At 43.0% G+C, this 21,605-nt stretch overlaps 1 protein-coding gene across 12 annotated transcripts in view; it reads left to right on the top strand.

Moving 5' to 3' along the window:
• Nucleotides 1-21,605, top strand: part of MYO9A (myosin IXA) — a 174,744-nt gene that overhangs the window by 93,662 nt on the left and 59,477 nt on the right. For all 12 annotated transcript variants that reach the window (XM_063169350.1, XM_063169351.1, XM_063169353.1 and 9 more), the window contains 2 exons: nt 11,899-12,015; nt 20,061-20,195. In XM_063169350.1, coding sequence (XP_063025420.1) covers nt 11,899-12,015; nt 20,061-20,195 — 252 coding nt within the window. The remainder of the gene's footprint in view (nt 1-11,898; nt 12,016-20,060; nt 20,196-21,605) is intronic.

Genomic DNA, 21,605 nt, shown 5'->3' with positions numbered 1-21,605 from the left:
TGCTCCTGGCTCTGCTCTGGGGGCTGTTTCTGAAAAGCATAACCACAACGTGTTCCAGTCATCAGCTGCAAAGTGACAATATCAGAGACAAGACTTGAAATCAACATTAAAAATAAACAAGCAGGCTCTGGCCGGGGATGGGGATGGGAATGGGAGTGGTTGGTCTCCCACCTGTCCTTTCCCAAACCTGCCTGCCACCAGTGGGGACACAATAGCTAGATCTTTGCACAGCCAAAAAAGATTTTCTTAATGTTTTTATTTGAGGTTTTCCATATCATTTTCTGTGTTTGCATCCATCTAATGACAGGAAGGATGAGTGAGGAGAGGGCAGTTGCAGGAGCACTCTGATGCTTTCTGTGCTACTCAGAAGTCACAGGAATTCACAGAAGCACACAAACCATTTCAGTGGGAATGTATGTGAGATGGTGTGAGGATCACAGAATCACAGGGTGGTGTGGGTTTAAAGGACCTTAAGGATCATCTGATTTCACCCCCTGCCATGGGCAGGGACACCTTCACCAACCCAGGCTACTCCAAGCCCTGTCCAGCCTGGTCTTCAACATTTCCAGGAATGGGGCTTGGAGCTTCTCTGGACAACCTGTGCCAGGGCCTCTCCAACCTCATAGCCAAGAATTCCTTCCCAATATCTCATCTAACCCTGCCCTCTGGCAGTGGGAGCCATTCCCTGTGTGCTGTCCCTCCATCCCTTGTCCCCAGTCCCTCTCCAGCTCTCCTGGAGCCCCTTCAGGCCCTGCCAGGGGCTCTGAGGTTTCCCTGGAGCCTTCTCTGGTCTGAGTGAGCACCCCCAGCTCTCCCAGCCTGGCTCCAGAGCAGAGGGGCTCCTCCCTCAGAGCATCTCCATGGCCTCCTCTGGGCTCTCTCCAGCAGCTCCACATCCTCCTGATGTTGGCCCCAGAGCTGGAGGCAGCTCTGCAGGTGGGGCCTCAGGAGAGCAGGGCAGAGGGGTGGAATCCTCCTTTCCTGCTGCCCAGGGCATGGGAGAATTTGGGGCTCCCAGAGCACAGGAATACCTCACATGGAGCTTTTAATGACCCAGAACTGATTTACCACTGCATTCAGCCCCTTGAGTGAGTCTGAGTTACCCCTCTGTGTGTGGAGAATTGTGGTTTGCTGCTACTCTGCTCCCTTCCCTGTTGTGACCCAACATATTTGGTTTCCATCCCCATCCATGTTCTGTGTCTGGGATGAACCAAGCAGCCTTTGGGGTTCCCCCTTGGCTCACAGGGCATGGGCTGAGGCAAGCAGGATTAGGTTTTTTTAAAAACAGAGGCTTAACACCCAGAGGAAAGTACTCTTGCAGGATATCAGACTCAAGCCTAATCCCTGACTTGGCATGCAGGAGTGTTGTATCATGCTTGGGCGGGAGAAGTATGATGTCATTTTCCACACTCATATTTTATCTGAACATCTTATTAAAACCCTGTCATTCTCCTGGGTCATTTCCCTAAGAGAACTCAGATCATCAATGCACCACTCTGGCTTCAGCCCTCAAGAAAGGTTTTTTTGTGATTTTTATGTACAATTTAGGAGGAGGAAAAATATCTTTAAAGGCATCATTGAAAGAAAAGGAGTGAAAAATGCTTTTTGAAATTTTTGATTAGAACAAAAAAGAGGAAAAGCTGGCTTAAAAGTAGTTTGAGCATTCTATAAAGGTTCATTTTTATGCTTTAATTCTATAAATGTACCTGCAAAGGAAGTACTTTGAAAAACAACAACAAAGCACAGAAACCTTGTGCTATCTCTGGCTCCCGCCCTCTGGGCTGGCTGCCACATCCTGGCAGAAACCTTCCACTATCACCCTGGAGCTGGGAGGCAGCAGGTTGTCCTGCCAATGGATTTTATCCAAGGGATGCAAGTGTCAATGATGTTTTCCAGAACTTAGGGGTGGATTTTCCAATGAGAAAAAATAGCCTGTAATGTCATTCCCATGCAATGCTGCGTGGTGCCCCAACATAACTGAAACACAAAGGCACTTCAGGATTTTGTCACTAAATCAGGTGTAAAAGTTCTCACATTCAGGAGGGGGTTTAGGTATTTGTTTCAAATTTTATGTTACACCTTTTTTCTAATTCTTCTTGTGCTCTCCCTCCTCTTGTACCAGTTTGTCAGTACTTTTCACCTTGGGCCAATTGGTGCCTTCACCATCACCCTCCTTGGACAAAGGTCCTTCTCCAACCTGCCAGTCTGCATCAGTCAGAGGCATTTTAAGGGCATTTCCCAAACCATACTAACACCCTTCCTAAAAATCCTGATGGGACAAGTCAGTTCAACAAGTTTAGCCAGAGAGACAATTTTCCAATGTCAGCATATCATCAGGTTGACAAGGAAGTCCTTCAAAGCTATTTGCTTACTGGCAGCTCTAGGAAATTATAAACAACTAGTAATTCATTTTAAAAAATAATTATTTCTAAAAAGTAATTAAAATTATTTTAATATCACAATGTTCTCATCCTGGATTAGTGTGTTCATCCTGCTGGCCATGGATGGAGTAGGACACACAGCATGAGAGGGGATTCTTCCCCTCCACTCTGCCCTTACCTGCAGAGCTGCCTCCAGCTCTGGAGTCCCCAACATCAGAAGGATGTGGAGTTGCTGGAGCAAGTCCAGAAGAGGCTACAGAGATGCTCTGAGGGCTGGAGCCAGGCTGGGAGAGCTGGGGGTGCTCACCTGGACCAGAGAAGGCTCCAGGGAGAGCTCAGAGCCCCTGGCAGGGCCTGAAGGGGCTCCAGGAGAGCTGGAGAGGGACTGGGGACAAGGGATGGAGGGACAGCACACAGGGAATGGCTTCTCACTGCCATAGAGCAGGATTAGATGGGATACTGGGAAGAAATTCTTGGCTGTGAGGGTGGAGAGGCCCTGGCACAGGGCGCCCAGAGCAGCTGTGGCTGCCCTGGATCCCTGGCAGTGCCCAAGGCCAGGTTGGATGGCACTGGAGCAACCTGGCCTAGCAGGAGGTGTCCCTGCCTGTAGGTGCACAGTTTGTGGTGATTGGGAGTGGGGCTGCAGCTCATCCCCAGTGGGCACAGCTGTGAGCAGCACTGCCAGCAGTGAGCCAGGGAGTGCCCAGGGGCACTGACAACCACCACAGGGAGCAGAGGGCACACAGGGCAGTGCATCAACATGAGGAGGTAAAAGGTTGGGCTGAAGAACAAGAAGGGCAGATGTTTGTAGCTTTCTGAAGTGACCTGATGTTTCTCTGTATGGGCAGATGCCTGAAGCCTTCTGATGAGATCTGGTGTTACTCTGTATGGGGTGAAGCTTCCTGAAATTGTGTGATGATGCTCTGTGTATCTGACTGTGATATATGCTGCAACACCTGCCCATGGCAGGGGGTGGAACTGAGTGATCCTTAAGGTTTTTTCCAACACAAGCCATGCTGGGATTCTATAAATGAGGTACTAAAACATGCATTTGGACCAGGAGAGGGATTTAGTCCTTGTCTGATTCCAGCAGCTGAGAGATTTCTTGTCTGCTTCCTTCAAACCCAGAAATGTTCCCCCAGTTTTGGTGATGAGCCATTGATGCTCCAGCAGGTTCTGTGTGTGATGCTGCTCTCCTTGCTCACCACCCTCCTCCCTTTCTGCTCTTTCCCTGATTTAGCTCTCACAGCTGTTTACTTTTGCTTTTTACTTTTCCTTCCTTTGCTGTTACTCCATCTCGGCACAGGAGTGTCAAACCCAGCAATCCTCCCTTGGCAGTTCTGTCCCTGCAGCCACAAACCCAAGCTGCAGCCACTTTCCATGTGGGCTTTTTCAGCCCTTGTGGAGCAGTTACAGTGTCAGAGATTAAAACTGGATTTTTATAGTGTTTTAGTACATGTGGTCTCTACTCCTCTGACATGAGCACTATGAGTAAAGTAGTATATGGCACTCCTAAGCTCTCTTCAAATAAAAGTGTATTTTCAGTTTGCTTTTTTTAATCTCTTACTTAGTGATTGCTGTAGATCATCATCTCTGAGATGCCCACATGGGCTGTTTTCAATTGTCTGCACACCCAAGGCTCACTGAGAGTGGGGGATTGGCTTCTGTTCCTGGTCATTAGATCTCTTCAGGTGATCCAAATCAAGTGCATTAGGAGAGCTTGAATTCCTCCTGCTTTTGCTTTTCTAATCTTGGATAAATTCTATCCCTCTTCACAGTGGGATTATTAACACTTGTCAATATATATTTTTTTTAAAAAAAGCAAGCACAGTTTTTATTTTTTTAATAAAACTGATTTCTTTAATAATTTACTTTCATGCAACATGATTTTGTTGAATACTTGGAAGCAAATAAGAAAACTCATACACTCTTTTCCTGATTTTTTTTCCCCTACTTGGAAATTAAATATGTCATTTAAACCCACAGAAGTGATGGAAGGAGGGAGATTTTCATCTGAAAAGCCTAAGTAAATACCATGGGTAAAATTCACTAGATTGTAAAATGTAATTTTTTTCCTCTGAGCCATATTGGAGTGAGACATTTGTGTTACAGTAAGTACCAGTGCAATTACGAAGCCAGATTTCACCTTAGAGAATAAATGGGGGAAAAATGGGAATAGCTGATAAGGATTTCAAACCAGACATCAAATGATAGTGAAAATCTAATCCTGTTTATGATAATAGCTCACTCAATAATTTCTGTGGTAAGATATCAATCTCAGATTTCTGAGATTTAATGCCAAATCCTATGAGCAGAAACACCAGTTGATTAATCAGAGAATGTGCTGAAAACTTATTCCACCTATTAACATAAAAGCAAACAAATGAAGCTCCCACAGAGCCGCTAAAACCACATTTCCAGATTTGATTTTTTGAGGGATTTCCTGAAGAGGAAGAATTCTACTGCTATATTTTTTTCCCAAACATTTCATTGGAAGCACCTTTCATCCTTGTATAGAAATTATAGGAAGCCCATCAAAGGCCCTAAGGGAAAAGGGGATATTTCCTCTCTTCCTGTGTTCAGATCTGATTTCCTGAAGAGAAGAGGAATCTCTGTTTCTTCTCTCCAGCAAAAGAAAATGTGTTTTGTGGTGCTCAACTTTACTTAAGTAATTGCACACCTATTCTTTATGTCTTACACCAAGTCCTGCAAACTTCACACCTGAAAAGAAACATTTCTTGTCACCTTGGAATTACTGTAATTGTTCAGTATTTGTTGATAAGAGGCTGAAAGGGGAATGTGCTGCTTGTTTTCCTCCTGGAGGGCAGGAAACAGCTGCACATGTTCCGGAAGAGCTGGGGGGTCACCAGGAGAGAATTAATCCATATAGGTAGCTCCTGTGGCTCTATCAACATCATTCCTATTTTAACAAATTAAATTTTGGAGCTATTTGAAGTTTTTGGGAAAATTAAAAGGAGTGTTGCTTGTAAAGCCATATTTTTATGGGATGGGTTCTGCACTGGTAGGGAATGCTGGTGCTGGCAATTGTTTATCCAGTGTGAACAAATAATGTCAATGTTGTCCATAATGGGATGCACACACACAGTCTGCTGGGAAAATGCTGGAAAACTGGAGGTGAAAAGGACCATGACCAACTATGGAGTGAATCTTGTGATCTGTACAGCAAAGCACTAAGTTGCCTTTGAGGCTAACGAGTCAGGCTGCCTTCTAATAAATCTTTTCTTCTAGATCTAAGGAATTTTCCAGACCTGTGCTTGAAAAATGGCATTTAAATACCAACTTTTCAAGATCTCCTAGCTTGTAGAAAGTCTGGAGGGGGTGCACTGACCTTGCCCCCATGTCTGTGATATCCCCAGTGAAAAACTGGGATTTAACAATGTTACGTTGATCAGGATTGTTGAAGGTGCAATAATGTTGTGTTGACCAGCTGAGTCTGTCAGCACACCTTTATGGATGCTGCCTAGATTTGCATAATGCTGAGAGATGGGATAAGTGTTGTCACAGTTAATAAACTCCATGGGTGTTTAATCCTCATTAGGGCTTTAAGTGGTTTTGGTGCTCGCACTCACTTTCCAGTTGTGTTTAAATCCACTTCTCATTAACTGAGGCTGTGCTCAAGGACTGGAGTCTGAGCACTGTGACCTTCCTGAGGTGCATTTTTCATAGCAGTGGCCCAAAACAGATAGTGCTGTCCAATGTGTGTGTGCAAAAAGGGCATCTTTTCTATGAAAAATGGGTTTGGGATTTTTTTATCTTGCATTTATTGAGAGCAGCATGTGGTGCTGGCTGCACTCTGGGAGTTTCAGTGATGGAGTGAGGCTCAGAAACCCTCCTAGGCAAACTCAGATATCTACATGGCTGTGCAAATATAACATTAAGTTGTGTTTTGATGCTCATAAAAGCTGCCCAAACCCAAGTATCCTTCCACCACCTTTCTCCTCTGTCCTGGATCAGTCCATGCTGTCCTCCACATCAATTATGAGGGAAGATGGACAAACCTCTCAATGAGCTGAGATGCTTGAGGTCTTTAGAGACCTGTAGCTATCTCATAAATACCACTTTGGAATGATTCTTACTCAGAATGGTTTAGTGCACCAATACCCTGCTCTTCCTAAGTGATGAAAAAGTGATGAGCTTTGCTTTGTTTTGGTCTTCTAATTTTTTGATTTTGTGTCAGGCAATGCCCTGAACAGAAACAGTTTTTCATTTTAGTCTGGCTCTTTGAAACACAATGTTAGAGGAAGTATTTATTGGTTACAAAAGCCCTTCATCCATGGATTTGTTTGGGTCAAAAATGCTTAAAGCTGAACACCAGAGGTCACTTTCTGTTCCAGACACTCTCCATGGTTGGGTTGGTTTGATGGAGTCATTGAGAAGAGGGTCTGTCTCTTGTATTTCAGTCCCACTCTGGATCTGGGGCCCACACTCCAGAAAATGTTCCTCTTGGCTATGAAGGGTGTGGATAAACCCACAGAGCTTCCAGCAGCATCTTGATGGCTTTGTCCTCAGAGAAGATCCTGAGTTGAAGGAGGCCCACAAGGATCATCAAGTCCAACTCAGTGGGATCTCTTCGCTTTCTGCTCCCTGGCACATGCAGGCACTGAGATATTGCTGCAATTTTTGCTCTTTGCCTGTCAAAGTCCTTCAGCACTTGTTTCCACCCACCCTCTGTTCTCTGGGCTTTGTTTATTCGCCTTAGTCTGAAAAATGTAAAATATTTGAGGTTTTGTTGTTCAGATTGAGCTGTTGCCGCTCTTGCTCGTTTGTTAGGTCAGTCAGCAGTAAAAACACTGAATCTAATAAGGATCATGGGGGGAATTTACAACAAAATCATGTGAAAATGTCTGTAAAAGGTTAGTTGAGCATCTTGGAATACCCTGCTCTGTCAAGGCCACCACTGACCCATGTCCCCAAGTGCTGTAATCCACACAGCTTTTCAATCCCTGCAGGGATGGAGTCTTCACCATTTCCCTGAGCATCCTGTGCCAGTGCCTGACCAACCTTTCCACCAACCTGAGCCTCCCCTGACACAGATTGAGGCCATTCCTTCTTGTCCTGTCCCTCATTCCCTGGGATCAGAGCCAGAAGGTCCCTCCTGAGCCTCCTTTTCTCCAGGCTGAGCCCCCTCAGCTGCTCCTGCTGCTCCAGACCCTTCCCCAGCTCTGTTTCCATTTCTGGCTCCAGCCCCACAATGTCTTTTTTGTAGTTTTCAATGTATAAGTTTGGTGGGGATTTTAATTCACCTGCTTTCCCTGGATTTTCTGGGTGCCAACAAATATTTTGAATAATTCCAGCTTGAAATTTCAGCCCTCAGCTGAGTGCAGAAGGGCAGGAGTGAGGAATCCTGCCTGGAGCAGGGGGTGCTGTGGGATGGCAGCAGATTTGCTTAAATATATTTAGTGACTTTGTAATCTCAGTTCTTAAGAATCTCCTGTGTGTGTACAAATGTGTTTTACAGAGGCTTTTAATTTGAGCAAATTTGGGTTCCTGAGATTACATCTTTTCCAGCCTCTAAAACACAGGCTGCTGCTGCTGGAACTGTAAGTCCTTGTTCCAAAGCACTTCAAAAGCAGATTTTAATTCTTAAGCCTGTCATCCCCTTGTTCCTTTTAACAGAAGATGTTTCCAGAAGTTTATCTATTTTTAAGGTGGCCTGAATCTGATGCTGATCATAACAATTTTTAGTACAGTTAATTTGGCTATGAAATCTCACAAAGAACTCAAATATATTTTTTCAGGATCTTAACAAAAGCAATTGGCCAACCCAACAAGTGGAGTTTCTGGCATATAATAAATAATATATAGATCCTTTCTAGCTTGATAAGCAGGAAAATATTGATTAAAACCTTGTCTGTAGCTTATTTCCTGATCTTCTGAGTCAAAGCACGTTTGATCTGTCTCAGTTTGGAATCAGCAATATTTTTGTGTGGGTGCAACATACCCTGCTCCCTTTGATCCCCAGAGATTTATTTTGGCATTGCAGCAGCTATTTTTATTTTGCTTTGTGAGGGAAATAAAAATGGTTTGATGAGCATCACCATGTTCCAGATCTGCCTAAATGTCGCATAAGGGGACTTGTGGAAGAGACCAGAAGCTGTAGGTGTTGACCTGAAGACAAACTGTATGTGATGTATAGGATATAGTTCAGAGACTAGAATTAATTTAAGATATGTAGGATAATACAGAAATAAATTATTTGTCATTAAATAAAGCATAAAATCTTATTTTAAATGCTCTGCTGCAGCTCCTGAGTTTGAAAAGAAATAATATTCCCTGATGGTCTCGAGATTGGGTAGTTTTGGAATCTGTTTAGGATAGTGAGGGGCTATATTTAGAATGTGACATCAGTGAAGATCTCTTGATAAAGTAAATATTTTACTGAAATGAAATTAAAAATTCAAATAAAAAAAGCCTCCCCTAAACCCTGAGTCATTTAAAATAGGTTCATTTCAGTGCAGGTATTTTTTAAATGGATGAAGGCAATGTGCTCCATCCACTCTGTATTCTCAATATGTTGCTTTGCCAGGAATTTCCTACCAGCTCTTAGGATTAAACCATTGCTTCTAAAAGTGGCTGTTGAACACTTTGGTGTTGTATTTGTGGGAACACTTTGGTGTATTTGTATTTGTGCAGGAAGGAAATGATGACTCTGACTCCATGTTCTTAGAAGGCTAATTTATTATTTTATGATACTAGAATATATTAAAGAATACTAAACTAAATTATACTAAAGAATACAGAAAGGATACAGACAGAAGGTTAAAAGATAATAATGAAAATTTGTAACTGCTTCCAGAGTCCTGGCACAGCCTAGCCATGATTGGTGATTAAATAAAAAACAATTCACATGAAACCAATCAAACATTCACCTGTTGGTAAACAATGCCCAAACATTCCAAAGCAGCAAAACACAGGAGAAGCAAATCAGATAATTATTGTTTTCATTTTTCTCTGAGGCTTCCCAGGAGAAAAATCCTGGGCAAAGAGATTTTTCAGAAAATGTGATGGCAACACTTTGGGATCTGGGCCACTGGTTGTGGGACCCAAACATAGCAAGGAAATCACCTTTCCATGGCTTCCCAGCTTTCCATGTAGCTGAGACCAGTTTGGGAATAAGAGCTCATCCTGGAGGAAAATGGGCAGTGCTGGTGCCAGGGAAACTTCCCAGTCTGACCATTCAGGAGACTCGTGGCAGCCACACTCCCAGCATTCCTCAGCACTGCAGTGGTGCAGGCTTAATGATATCCTAGTTTATTTTGGAAAAAAAACCAGCAGGGACATTCAGGGGTGAAGTCCTGCACATCCCTGTAGCCTCTAATAAAAGGTAATGAAAAGTATTGTGACATAAACCCATATATGATGCTGTAGGAGAAACAACTGTGTTCTTTTTGGCTTTAAATAGAGATGGAGTTTGTTTTTAATTGCACGTTACAGCAATTAATTGGGCTGGTTTATGCGAGGACAAAGCATTAGGGCAGTGAGAGGCATTCCTGGATCTTGGCCTTAGGTCTTTCCCCAGAGACTGATTTTTCTGTGGCACTGATTGTCTTCCAGCTCAATGAAAAAAGTGCAGATGGAGCCTTGAATTTTCTATTAATTGCTGAGATATTCTCTCACATTTGAGTAAATTAAAATAAAAAAATAGATAGCAACCTCCCCCACCCAAACAACCCATGTTGTTTTTAATAAAAACAGCCAAAAAACCCACCCCAAACCTTTTTCATCAGTAAAGAGAAGAAAAAGCAGTTAGTGAGAACTGGAGCTCTTTGTGTTTGAAATGCAGGCTGCTTTCCAGCCCTTGTTGGAGAACTCCAGCATTTCAAGTGCTCACTCTTTAAAATTGCTGTATTGGTCTGAGCTGCACCAAAATTCTCTCAGTCCTGTTGCTCACCTATTTGCATCACATGCTTGTTTTCAGTTGTTTTTTGGGTGAGGAATTCCTTGCTAATTATGGCCATATTTTGTAGTTACCTTGTGATGTCACTTTTTATTGCCACCACTTTATGGTTAGCAGCCTGCAGAGGCTGTGAGCATCCTCAACCACAGAACCATGGAATTGTTCAGGTGGGAAAAGCCCTCTGAGCTCATCCTTCCCAACCATCCCCCAGCAGTGCTAAGGCCACCACTAACCCATGTCCCCCACATCCACACCTCTGTTAAATCCCTCCAGGAATGGGGACTCCACCCCTGCCATGGGCAGCTGTTCCAATGCCTGACAGCCCTTTCCATGAATAAATTTTTCCTAATATCCAACCCAAATCTCTCCTGGCGTGGACTGTGTTAATCCTTTCTCCTATTCCAGCTGAACAGAGAGGAAGTGAGACCATGTGCTTAATAGCAAAACATTGGCAGAACGGCTCGTGGTCACACTAAATGCTGCTATCTCTGAAAATCTAGGAAAAAAGAGGTGGGAGGGAGCTGATTGAAGATAAATGATGCTACATGAGCTTTAATCCTTCCCTTGGGGTCAGTGACACGAGGCCACTCAGATGATGTTCCTCGAAGGGAGCGTTGGTGAGAAGGATTTCAAGGCAATGTGTGACAAGCCACTGATTTGTTACAGTTCAGGGTTTAATTGAAATAATTACATGGGAATCTTCTAGTTCCTTTTTTATTCTTCTGCAGTGGCTAAAATGAACCAGAGTGTAGCAGTCATGGCTGGTGCCATAAGTTTTTGGGTGATTAATATGTACCAAAGCTCTACTCGTGGTGATAATTGAAACCAAGGAAGAATCTCAAGCAGCAAGAACAAAGATAACCTTTAAATAGAAATTCCTGCTTTCTGGGTCTCTATGTAGGTGCCTATCCAAAAGCCCAGGGATCTTCCTTTGATCTCAGCTTTCATCCCATCAAGCAGAATCTCTTTGATCCTGGCCATGGTGGGGATGACCCTTTCTCAGCTCTGTTATTCCTCTCTCTGGGAGAGCTGCTGGAGGAGTGCTGAACCTGCCTGCCATGATTTGTAGCTCCCACTGGTGGTACCTGGAAAACTTCAAGTTTTCAGGAACCCTCAGATTTACCAGAGGGGGTTTTAACCTCCCTTTTTGTAGCCCTTCTGCTGGTGCCAAGCACTGCCTGTCCTGGCCTGTGCTTTCACATCTCTTGCTGTCACTCCTGTGCAAAATCCACCCTTCTCTTTCCTTCTCCCCCAGGAAACTTTTCAAGGATCTTGGTGAATTTATTATATTTAATGTGTGTATTTATTTCCTTTCCTTTTGCCACCAATGATGGGATTTGGGGTGGGATCTTGTGTATCATCCACTCGAATGCATGAAAGAAACCAAGCCAAGGTCAGGGGCACATCCACAGCCCTGGGATTACACCCAATTCCCTGTGCTGTTATGACCATTGACATACATGGCCTAAATTAAAATAGCAGACAGAAGCTTTGGCAAGGGAGAAATATGAACATTGGAAGTGGGAGCTTGAGAAGCAAAAGCCATTTTAGTGCAGAGCAGGAATCATTTCCAATCACCTTTTTTCTTTTCTGTTCCAGGCCGTGACCGTGCGGAATTCCATGGCCAAGTCGCTGTACAGTGCCCTGTTTGACTGGATCGTGTTCAGGATCAACCACGCCCTCCTCAACTCCAAGGACATGGAGGAAAGCACCAAGGTAACACCTCAGCAGCTCTCATGGCTCCTCTCTTGGGTTTTAAAATAGATAACTGAGTGATAAAACATTACCCAGGCGTGTTGCTTAACATGAAGTTAATTTTTCCTCGGATCATAGCTGAGTGCATCATTATTCTAAGTGGTGCTTGCTGAGCTGAGAAGGATGAAGCACCTGAAGCACTCAGGTCAGCTCAAAGCAACCAGGGAAGAGATTTTGTTGTAGCCACAAAAGCCAGTTCTCCCACCCATTCCAGGAACAATGGCAAATATTTTCCTCCTTATGTGTAAAACTAAAGGGCCATGTATAATTCAGAGGGGAAAAAAGGGAATTCTTGCTGCTGCATTTTGGTGAAGTTGCTCCCTGATGAGATTATGAACGAGGTGGGTGTCTGTAGGTACTGAGGTAGTACAGTAGAAAAATGAATTTAAAGAAAAGAAGCCATGAAGCTGGTGGGATGCTGTACCATCTTCCCAAAGAATTGATGGAAGGAGTGACATGAAGTTTCCTGCAATAGCAGGGCCTGCATGCTGTGACCCAGCACATCCTCCCTAACCCTCTCATGTACTCATCCACAATCCTCAGGCTGGGGAATACCGACCCCAAAATCTGTGTCCCTGCACACAGGCACTGCCAGCTCTCCAGCTACCCTTGCCTTGGGAATCTGGGACATGGTCCAGCAGCATGTGGGGCTTTTTGGGGGGTCGTGCATACAAACTAAAGTCTCAGCTGCCAAAAGGAGGATTTTTGCTGAGCACTGACATTTGGATTGTGCCATAGGACTGAAGTTGCAGAGACTCTCGGTGTAATCACTCCTTTATTTAATTCCAAAAAAGGGTTGTGGAGCGTAATTGTGGACTGGAAATAAAAACATGCCTATGAAATCTGGTTAATGTGTTTTCCTGACAAAGAAGGGTTGTTACAGTGATAACATGCAGCGAGCCTTCTGACTGCACATGCTGCCTCTCCCTCTGTTTAATATTTTACCAGAAATGTTGTGTTCTTTCCTGATTTTTTTTCCAAGTAATCAAAAGTTTTGTCTAGGCTGTCAGGAAAAAACAAACCACACTGTTTACATATTTGGTGAAGCAGAAAACTGGATTTGTTTTGACAAGGAAATGCATCTCAAATGCTAATTATTTTTTATTTATGACCCAATGATTCTTTAAAATTATTATCTGTTCTGTAATATTTAAATACAAATCAGTCTAGGACACTCTTGTATGCTTAGTCAGCATGGCTGTGAAAGTGAGGCACCACAGTAGCTGTTTATGGGCAATTAAACTTTTGATCCCAACCTCAAATCTCAGCAGGTAAGAGCCAGAACAGCCCAAATTCCTGCTTTTCTCCAACATTGCTGCTGCACATTAACTCTCTGCTTTCTCCAGCCAAGACTCCCATGGAGTGTGACCATCTTCCCCCTTGCCCACCTCTGTGTGTCATCTCATGAATTCACAATTCACAGGTTTCTGACCCTTTTTTTCCCCCCCAAATCGTAATGGTAATATCCAGGTCAGGCAGCAGGAGCTGGGAGTGGTGTTGCCCCTGTGCCAGAGCAGATCCACCCATGCTGGCAAATGCCCAGGACCTGGAGCTGCAGAATGTGCTCCTACCCAGACCCAGGGAGGCAATCCTGGGCTGTACGTGGGCCAGAGTTCCTGAAGCAGAAAAGCAGTGCACAGAATACCAGGAAATATCTGCTGCTCTAGGCACAAGCATAGTTCAGTTTATCTTCAGAGTCCTCTATTAATTGGATTGATTCCCACAAATCCCCCAGAAATCATGAAAATGCACAAATCCTCCCCATTTTAGGGGTGGAGATGGTGAAGAAGAGATTTATGTGCATTTCAGAGCAGCTTTGTTAAACATTGACAGCCAATTTTCCCTTGAGTGGTTCTACCCCGTCACCTCCTCAGCCCTATTTTTAGCCCCCAGCTTGGGTAGTTCCAGCACAGAGAAAGGAGAAATGTCCCCCTGGACTGGGCAGGGCTGGGAATAGCTGCTCCTTTGCCCTTGAGGAATAAAAAGCATTGCTGCCAACAAGGGTCTGAGGGCATCCTGGGCCCTGCAGCTGCCATGGAGGCACCAACCAAGAATCACAACCATGGAGAAACGGAGCCAACAACTGATCTGGTTTTTCCTCCCACTTCCCAATCCTCCTGAATTCCTTTTCGGCTCATTCTTGGAGAAACCTCAGATGAGAATGCAGGTTCTCCTTAGCTTCCCATGTGTTGTTTTGAGGTTGGGCAACACCAGTTGGGTGACTGGGAGGTGGACTGAGAGCAGTGGCATCTCCAAACCCTCCTTGTTGCAAGGCAAGACCTTGGCACATGGGTGGCATCTCCTTGCTGCCAGCCAAAAAAGTCTCTTAAACACATCAAATCTCTGATTTATGAGAGCAAAATAGAGCCTTGCTCCTCAGAAACTCCTGAGTGTGCAATGGATGAATAATATGTGACTCACCCTGCAGTAAAAGTCCCAGATTAATCCCAGTCCATGCTTGACACTGATACTCCTCTGACTTTTAAGATGCATTCTGAAAGAATCCTGCAGATTTGGAAGGTTCAGAAAGTGTCAGATGATGGATTTGGGGCACAGAGCTTTCTTTTATAATAATCACATTATGCAGAGGTAAAACAAGACTCCAAACCATCTCAATTTAGAGTGTGTGTGGGAGAAGTTGAGGAGAAAAATTAATACAGAAGTTTCTCTCTTCATCAGTGTAGATTTGATTTTAGTGGGACAATGGGAACCAAGATCATTTTCAGATCCCAATATGTGTTTATTTGATATCAGCAGTAAGGAGAAGATCAAAAGATGAAGCTGGGCAAAGAAAAATAAACACTCGGTCGTTGTTCTTCCATATTGTCCAGCAAATATTTGGAAGATGTAAATCAGACCTTTGATATCCAAATTTAGTTAAATGTGCAGTGAAATATTTTGGGAAAACACAGTGGGATTTGGCTTATCATGCTTGGTGACAGGATTTCTAGCATATTATTTCTGACCCGAGTTGTGAATGTGCTATTTGATACCTCCTGGTTTATGGTAATGGCAGAGCTGCCATGGGTCGGATTTGCTCTGACTCCCTTTTCCTTCATCTTCTCTCAACTCCTTTCAGTTCCTTTTATGGACTCATTATTGCCTACAAGCTGTCTGAAATTTGACCTTTATTAATGAGGCCAGAGACTTTTCTTTCTCTTGAGAACAAGATTACTAAACCTCCCAGAGCCTCTTATTGAATTCTCCTTCCATAAATCAGGGTAGGAATTGCTAGAAGTCCATCTCACCTCTTAAAAATATAGAGTAGAGATCATGGTGGATCAAAAGGCATTTCTGAGGGTGCTTTTAATCTTTCCCCATTTGGTTCTTGTCTTAATTTCTTCCCAAATCACTCTGCTGCCATGCTTGGATGATGTGCTGCATTCATGGGGATGATGGTGAACTCATGGCTGTGAAGAAAATTAAAATTAATGGCCATGAAGAAAAATTGATGGTTGAACACATGAATTCATGGCCATGAAGAAAATTCATTTAAATTCAACCAACCAGTTAATTCTTGGCTTTTTGACCTGAAGCAGAGGAAGAATTGCTGAACATGCAGTGTGTTTATTGTGCATCAGTTCATTAATTTTAGGTCCCAACTTCCAAGTTTGTAGCAAATCACTGTGTTTCACTTGACATATAGGTCATCTTGTATATCGGGGTGATGTAGGTTGGAGTGGTCCTGTTGGATGAAGTGGTGATGGATTTTGGGGTTTTGGGGAGGGATTTTTTGCAGTATTGGCTTTGGAATATTATAAATGAAAAGAAATTACTAAAATGACACGATGTAAAAAATTTTAAAATGGCAACAAACAAGATTTTCCCCCTGAATTTTTAGGCAAACCTATTTGTGATTGCCAAAATGTACCTCCATGGTGGAATTACATCACCAGTGTGTATTTGGGGCAACATAAATCAGCTCCAGTGATCCCTATTTATTGGCATTTTGGGAACTGGAGAGTACGGAGCTTCAAGGTCATCATTTGCCAAAAGCCCTTAAAGCTCATGCTCTGTGTTTAAATGTCATGGCTGAGACATTTTAAGAAAAGCATGAGGTCATTTTTCATCATCTCAAGCAGCAAGTGCTCACTGACCCAGGGTTCGCCCAAATTTTAAAAATCCTCACAGACATGCACTTTTAATCACAGGAATTTTGAAATGCTAATTAATGCAGTCACACTTTTTAATTTTATATGTTAGTTTTGATAAAGAAACAGCATTAACACACAGACTAGACTTGGCAAGTCAAGCTCTAAGTTATCTTTGTGTGATTTCCTCATGGCACCTATTCAAACGACAGATTTGGAGCTGAAGACTTAAAAGATTTGTAAATTTTAAACTCCCTTGATTATTTTTTTTTAATATTGGGCTGCAAAATTCATTCTAAACCAATTACACACTTTTTGCAGACAGCTTAGCAAAATTAATTTCTGTATATGTAAAGGGAAATGGTGTTTTTTCACCTTGCTACAAGAATTGACTTTGTACTAGTACATTTGTGCTGCTTTGTCAGGGACAGAGAGTAGAAAAACAGCCATAAATTCAAAATTTCTCAGGTTTTAAAGTTTTCCCAAGTGGCATCCATTGGCCCCATTCTTTTGGGAGCAAAGGACAAATGACTGTTTCACTGCAGAGCTCTGCCTGGATTTCTCTGGCATGAAACTCTGCAAAAAACCACACAGTTTATAATCTGTATTCTGGAGGAGTTTGGTAGTTACAAACACAGGGATGTGAGAAAAATGCTGGTTTACTCTGTATAACAGCCATGGCAGAATTAACCATCCTCCTCCTGGATGCGTGGTTTGATACCTGCAGTGGTTTTGTGAAATGCAGATTATTTTTATAATAACATTTTTATCATGTTAATTCTGTGTGTGTTTAATTTTAGGTGTCAGCAAAAAAAAATACAGCTTTAAAATGTAATATTTCTTTTATAACTGACAGGGCTATTTTTTGCTGTATATGACTCTTCTGTTTTGCTTTATAAGTGTATTTCCACACCCACATTGAAATATATTTGGTAGCAGTTTCAATGCAGTAAATGAACCAGGATTTGAAAAAAGGGAGAGGGTTTTTGTGCTCAGTTGTTTCATATTCAATTAAGTTTGTGAGAGCTTTAAGACTTTGTTCAGATTGAAGTCTTCACTCATGGCAGGGGCTTAACTATTTCCACAGGGCATCAACACGATGCTTTTGAAAGTGGTGTCAGTAAATTCATTAATAGTCTGGAAGTGTGAGCATTTTATCTTCCAAGTCTTGTTTGTATATGGTGGAATAGAGACTTTTAAGTAGGGGAATTTTTTGCAACTCTTGTATATTGTGATGATGAGCTTGAACAGCAGTGAGGTGGTTGGGGTTGGGATTTGCAAAGGAGATGAGAGGAGTCACTTTGTCCCGTTTCCATCATCAATTTTTCCATGGATAATATAGATATGATCCAATAATCATACAGAGAGTTTAAGAAGAATTCTTCCTGAGATGTATTTAAAAAATGATGAGGCAGATTTCTGCCTGGTGAGCAGGATTGCCACATCCATTGGGACAAGCAGGAGAAGATGCTGGACCTCAGGAAGCAGAGGGTGAGAGTGAATCCCTCTGCCAGGCTGTCCTTGGTCCACTGGTTCCCAATTTCCATCTTCTGGTCAAAGAGCTGTTTCTCATGGGTGTTTTGTCAAGTGATGCAAACTTCTGGGAAAGTGGCCAAGGGCCCTCGTCCCTGTCATGGCATCAGAGAGGTAGAGACTGACCGGCCCTGGAATAGGGAGAAAAGCCTGGACAAAAGATGAAGTAGTCAATGAGCTCTTGGAAAATGGTTTAAAGACTTATCTTTGTGCTTAAATGCTTTGTTTGTTGTGTTTGTGCTTGTCCCAGTGGCCAGAGTCCAGGTCAGACAAAGCTCCAACTCAGGGCCCAGCGGCCGCTCTGCCCACGGCAGCCATGCCTGCTGCAGCCGTAGGTGGTTCCCTGCTCAGCAGTCAGGCACAGAGGGAATATTTTCCTCCCACATTGTGTGACGTGTTGAAAATGGACAAAAGGCAGTGTGGAGAGGCCTGTGGACAGTCTGGTTTGTGTTCCTGGCAGTGGAATTGGTGTTAGAAAATCCAAAGTGCAGGTAATACCATAGAACTAAAACCAGCTCATGTGGCAGCTCTCAGGTTTGTTGAAGTGGAAAGGAGGGGATATTTCTCCTCCCTACTTAAGGCTTGGCTCATTTGACCAGTGCTGATGTTTTTACCTCTCTTATTAATTATTTAATTAATTGTAATGGGTGAAAGGAGTATTTGTATGAAGTGGCTTTGGTTGGATCCCAGAGCAAGGTGCTCTAACAAGCTGTGTTGGTGGAGCTCTCCCCAAATGTGTCCTTCAGGCTCTTCACTCCTTTTCTGATGACAGCAGCCTTTCTGGGTGGGCACAGTATGAGTTTTATTTATAACACTAATTATGGATTAGGTGTTTAACACGACAGTCATGTACAGGCATGGAAGCTGCAGCAGAAACTGTATCTTGAGCTTGTTTTTCACCCCAGCTCCCTCTGTGATGAGGTTTATTTGCTGACATATCCCATGTCCCTTTTCTTCCGGGTTTCCCAAATCCATCTGACAGGCAGAAGGCTCAAGTTTTATGAAACCCAGTACCTACACAAAGGAGAAAGTTCCACATTTCTGCTCCCATCAAGGGTAGGAAGCACAGTCTGAGCCAGGAGGTGATGGGTTGGTTGCACTCACCTGTGGGCCAACATACACCTGGCCAGAGGTCAGCTGCCTCTCCTTGCCTGGCTGGTGTGGGGAGAGGAAGGGGCCAGGAGGATGCAAAGCAAGCAGGGATTTCACTGCAGCACTGAGCTCTCTTTACCAATATAGGAAACCTTGGTGCACCCACATCTTGATGGGCTTCTCAAGAGGTAATTGTAGATTAGAGACCAAACAAGCATTGGCTCTTCAATTTGGGGAAAAGCCTGGAGTGAGATATGGCTGAGGTTAACAAAATCATCAAAGTGATGGGGGAAAAAAGGCTCTTTAGATTTGTTACTGGCCAAATCCTGCAATTTATATTATGGGTTATGGATTTAATAAAAGTAAAACTTCCCTATTGTGAACTTATGGAAGTTTGTTAGAGAGAATGTAGGGCTCATAGTACCAGTGGGTTCCAAAAAAAATGGGATGGTCCCTCTTTACACCTCTCTTGCCCATGAACTAAAGGAGCCCAGAGATGTCCCTCTGTGTCCCTCATCCTAAACTGGCAGGAGCTGGTGGAAAAAGGTGCCAGAACACAGAAGAGCCATGTGGACACAGCCAGGTGTCACAGGGGCAGGGCTGGACCAGCACTTAGGGCTGAGTGTTAGTCAGGGCTTTGGGCTCACTTTTTCAGCAGCATTATTATTATTTTTGTGTTAATTCCCCCCTTTCAGGGAGGCGGGAGTGACTCAATGCCCCCAAACACCAGTCCATTGTCTGATCCATCTGACAAACAAGGTGGATGCTTTATTTGTGACACTATTTCAGTTTTCACCAGAAGAACTAAAGATTATTTCCATGGGAAGCTCTGATGCATTGGAGTTTCTTTTTGAGGTTTGCAGCTGGAGTGGGTTTGCTTGGACACTGCTTTCACCTTGGAGGTGTGTTTCCATGGATTGTCTTCACCATGCAAGCTTTTGTTTCCCCATTTTTCCCTTCTGAAGAGCAATACTTTTAAATCCAATAGAATAACTTGGAAGAGGCTTCAGGTTTCTTCAAAGATGGCCATTTGTTTGTAAATAAGGAAAAAAAAATCACCATTTGAAGGGCTTTTCTCTTAGAACAAGCCCTTTTGTCCAGATATCTAAAGTTACACGTTGTCTCTTTGATTTGGAGGAGTCTGCCAAATGGCACAATATCAACCATTCTAGTAAAATTCTTACTATTAAGTATATTTAATTCTGTCTGTGTGCTTTTGATTATGTACTGTGTACAAATAATCCACTTAATGTGATTTTATTCTAATCCTCACTCTTACTTTTCTTGCAGACTTTATCCATTGGAGTGCTTGATATTTTTGGGTTTGAAGACTATGAAAACAATAGTTTTGAACAATTCTGCATTAACTTTGCCAACGAGCGCTTGCAGCACTACTTTAACCAACACATCTTTAAACTGGAACAGGTAAGTCCAAAAATATTTACTCTCTAATGCCAGTGAATATTGACATGACTTTGTGGCCCTGATAAAGTTCTGAAATTGTCCCTTTCATTCTGTTTTGTTAAGGAGCGTACTCTGAATTATTCCTATTTAACTTCTAATTGACCGTATGACAAACTTCCACCTGTAAAATAAAACCCAGCCAGGCATTTGCTGGTTTAAAATAAACATTTTGTCTTCCAAAAACATCATGAAGACCTTAACCACTGTTCTGTTGTCTCCTTGATACGTGCTCAGAGGTCTTATCAAGGAATGAGCAATTCCTTCCTTGCCTTTGCCTGGACATGCTGCTGTGCCATTTGATACCACATAAAAGTTATTTTTCGGTATCTAGTTAAAAAGCCTTCCCAATCTTGCGGTGGTTTTTTGCCTTCCAGTGTTGATTTTTGGGGAGGGAGGGGAAATGTTACTCTCATGTGTTCTCAAAGGTCAGACTTGAGATCTTAGCTCAGCTTATGATCTTCAATAGCCCTGGCAGATTGGGAAAGGCTGAACTTTAAGCTTTGCTTTATGTATGTTAGGACAGGGTGTTGCTTTCCAGCCTCAAATTTATGCACTCTAAGAGACACACCAAAAACACAGGCTGCAATCCAGCCGGTAACACACACAGGATGGTTTAGAGTGATGGGAGGAGGCTTCTCCATTTGTTATCCAGCAACAAGCAGGACAAGAAAACTGAAAGTTTCTTTCAACATCCATGTGTTGTTTCATGGATGGACAACTATTATTGGGCTGTACAACACAGGAAATGTGTTAGAGGCCTTCAAAATGCCTTTTATTTTTTACTTGCCAGTCTGCATGTCCTCTCTCCAGGTGAAATCCTTCTTGGGGGAGGCCAAGGGGAACCCTCCTTATCATCATTACAGAATTAACCCAACCCTTCCCAAAAACCCTGATGGTTTTGTTTTGGGCTTCTCCAGTGTTCTCAGAGTTTGGAAAATGCAGAAGAAAAAGTTGCCTTGAATATGAGGATGTTCAAAAAACAAGTGGGTCACTTACGGAGTATTTGTTCATGAGTTTGATGGTTTCTGTTTATCTCTTTGGTTTTGGTTAATAAGGTAGAGCAGAGCTGCTCAAAGCCATTTAATTTCAGTTTTTTAAGTGGCCTTTGTATGTAGGTGTGCCCTACTCAATAGATGCTCTAATAGTGGGATAACCTGTCTATTTCTAGAGACAGGTTTATTTTCCCATTGTCCACCATAAAAATGCAAATTTTGATGCTGTCACAAAGCCAAACCAGCTGTTTTTTTTATAAATGTTGCCATACCCTCCCTAGAAGAGACTCAAGGAGGGAGGATCGTTCCTGAAAGCTGGAGAGAGATGATTCCTCCATGAGGTGGGGTTTCAGCAGCCTCCTCCAAGATGCCATCAGCC

The sequence above is a fragment of the Melospiza melodia genome, chromosome 15 (genome assembly GCF_035770615.1).
Source record: "Melospiza melodia melodia isolate bMelMel2 chromosome 15, bMelMel2.pri, whole genome shotgun sequence".
Lineage (NCBI taxonomy): Eukaryota > Metazoa > Chordata > Aves > Passeriformes > Passerellidae > Melospiza > Melospiza melodia.
This window is presented reverse-complemented; position numbering and strand designations above follow the sequence as displayed.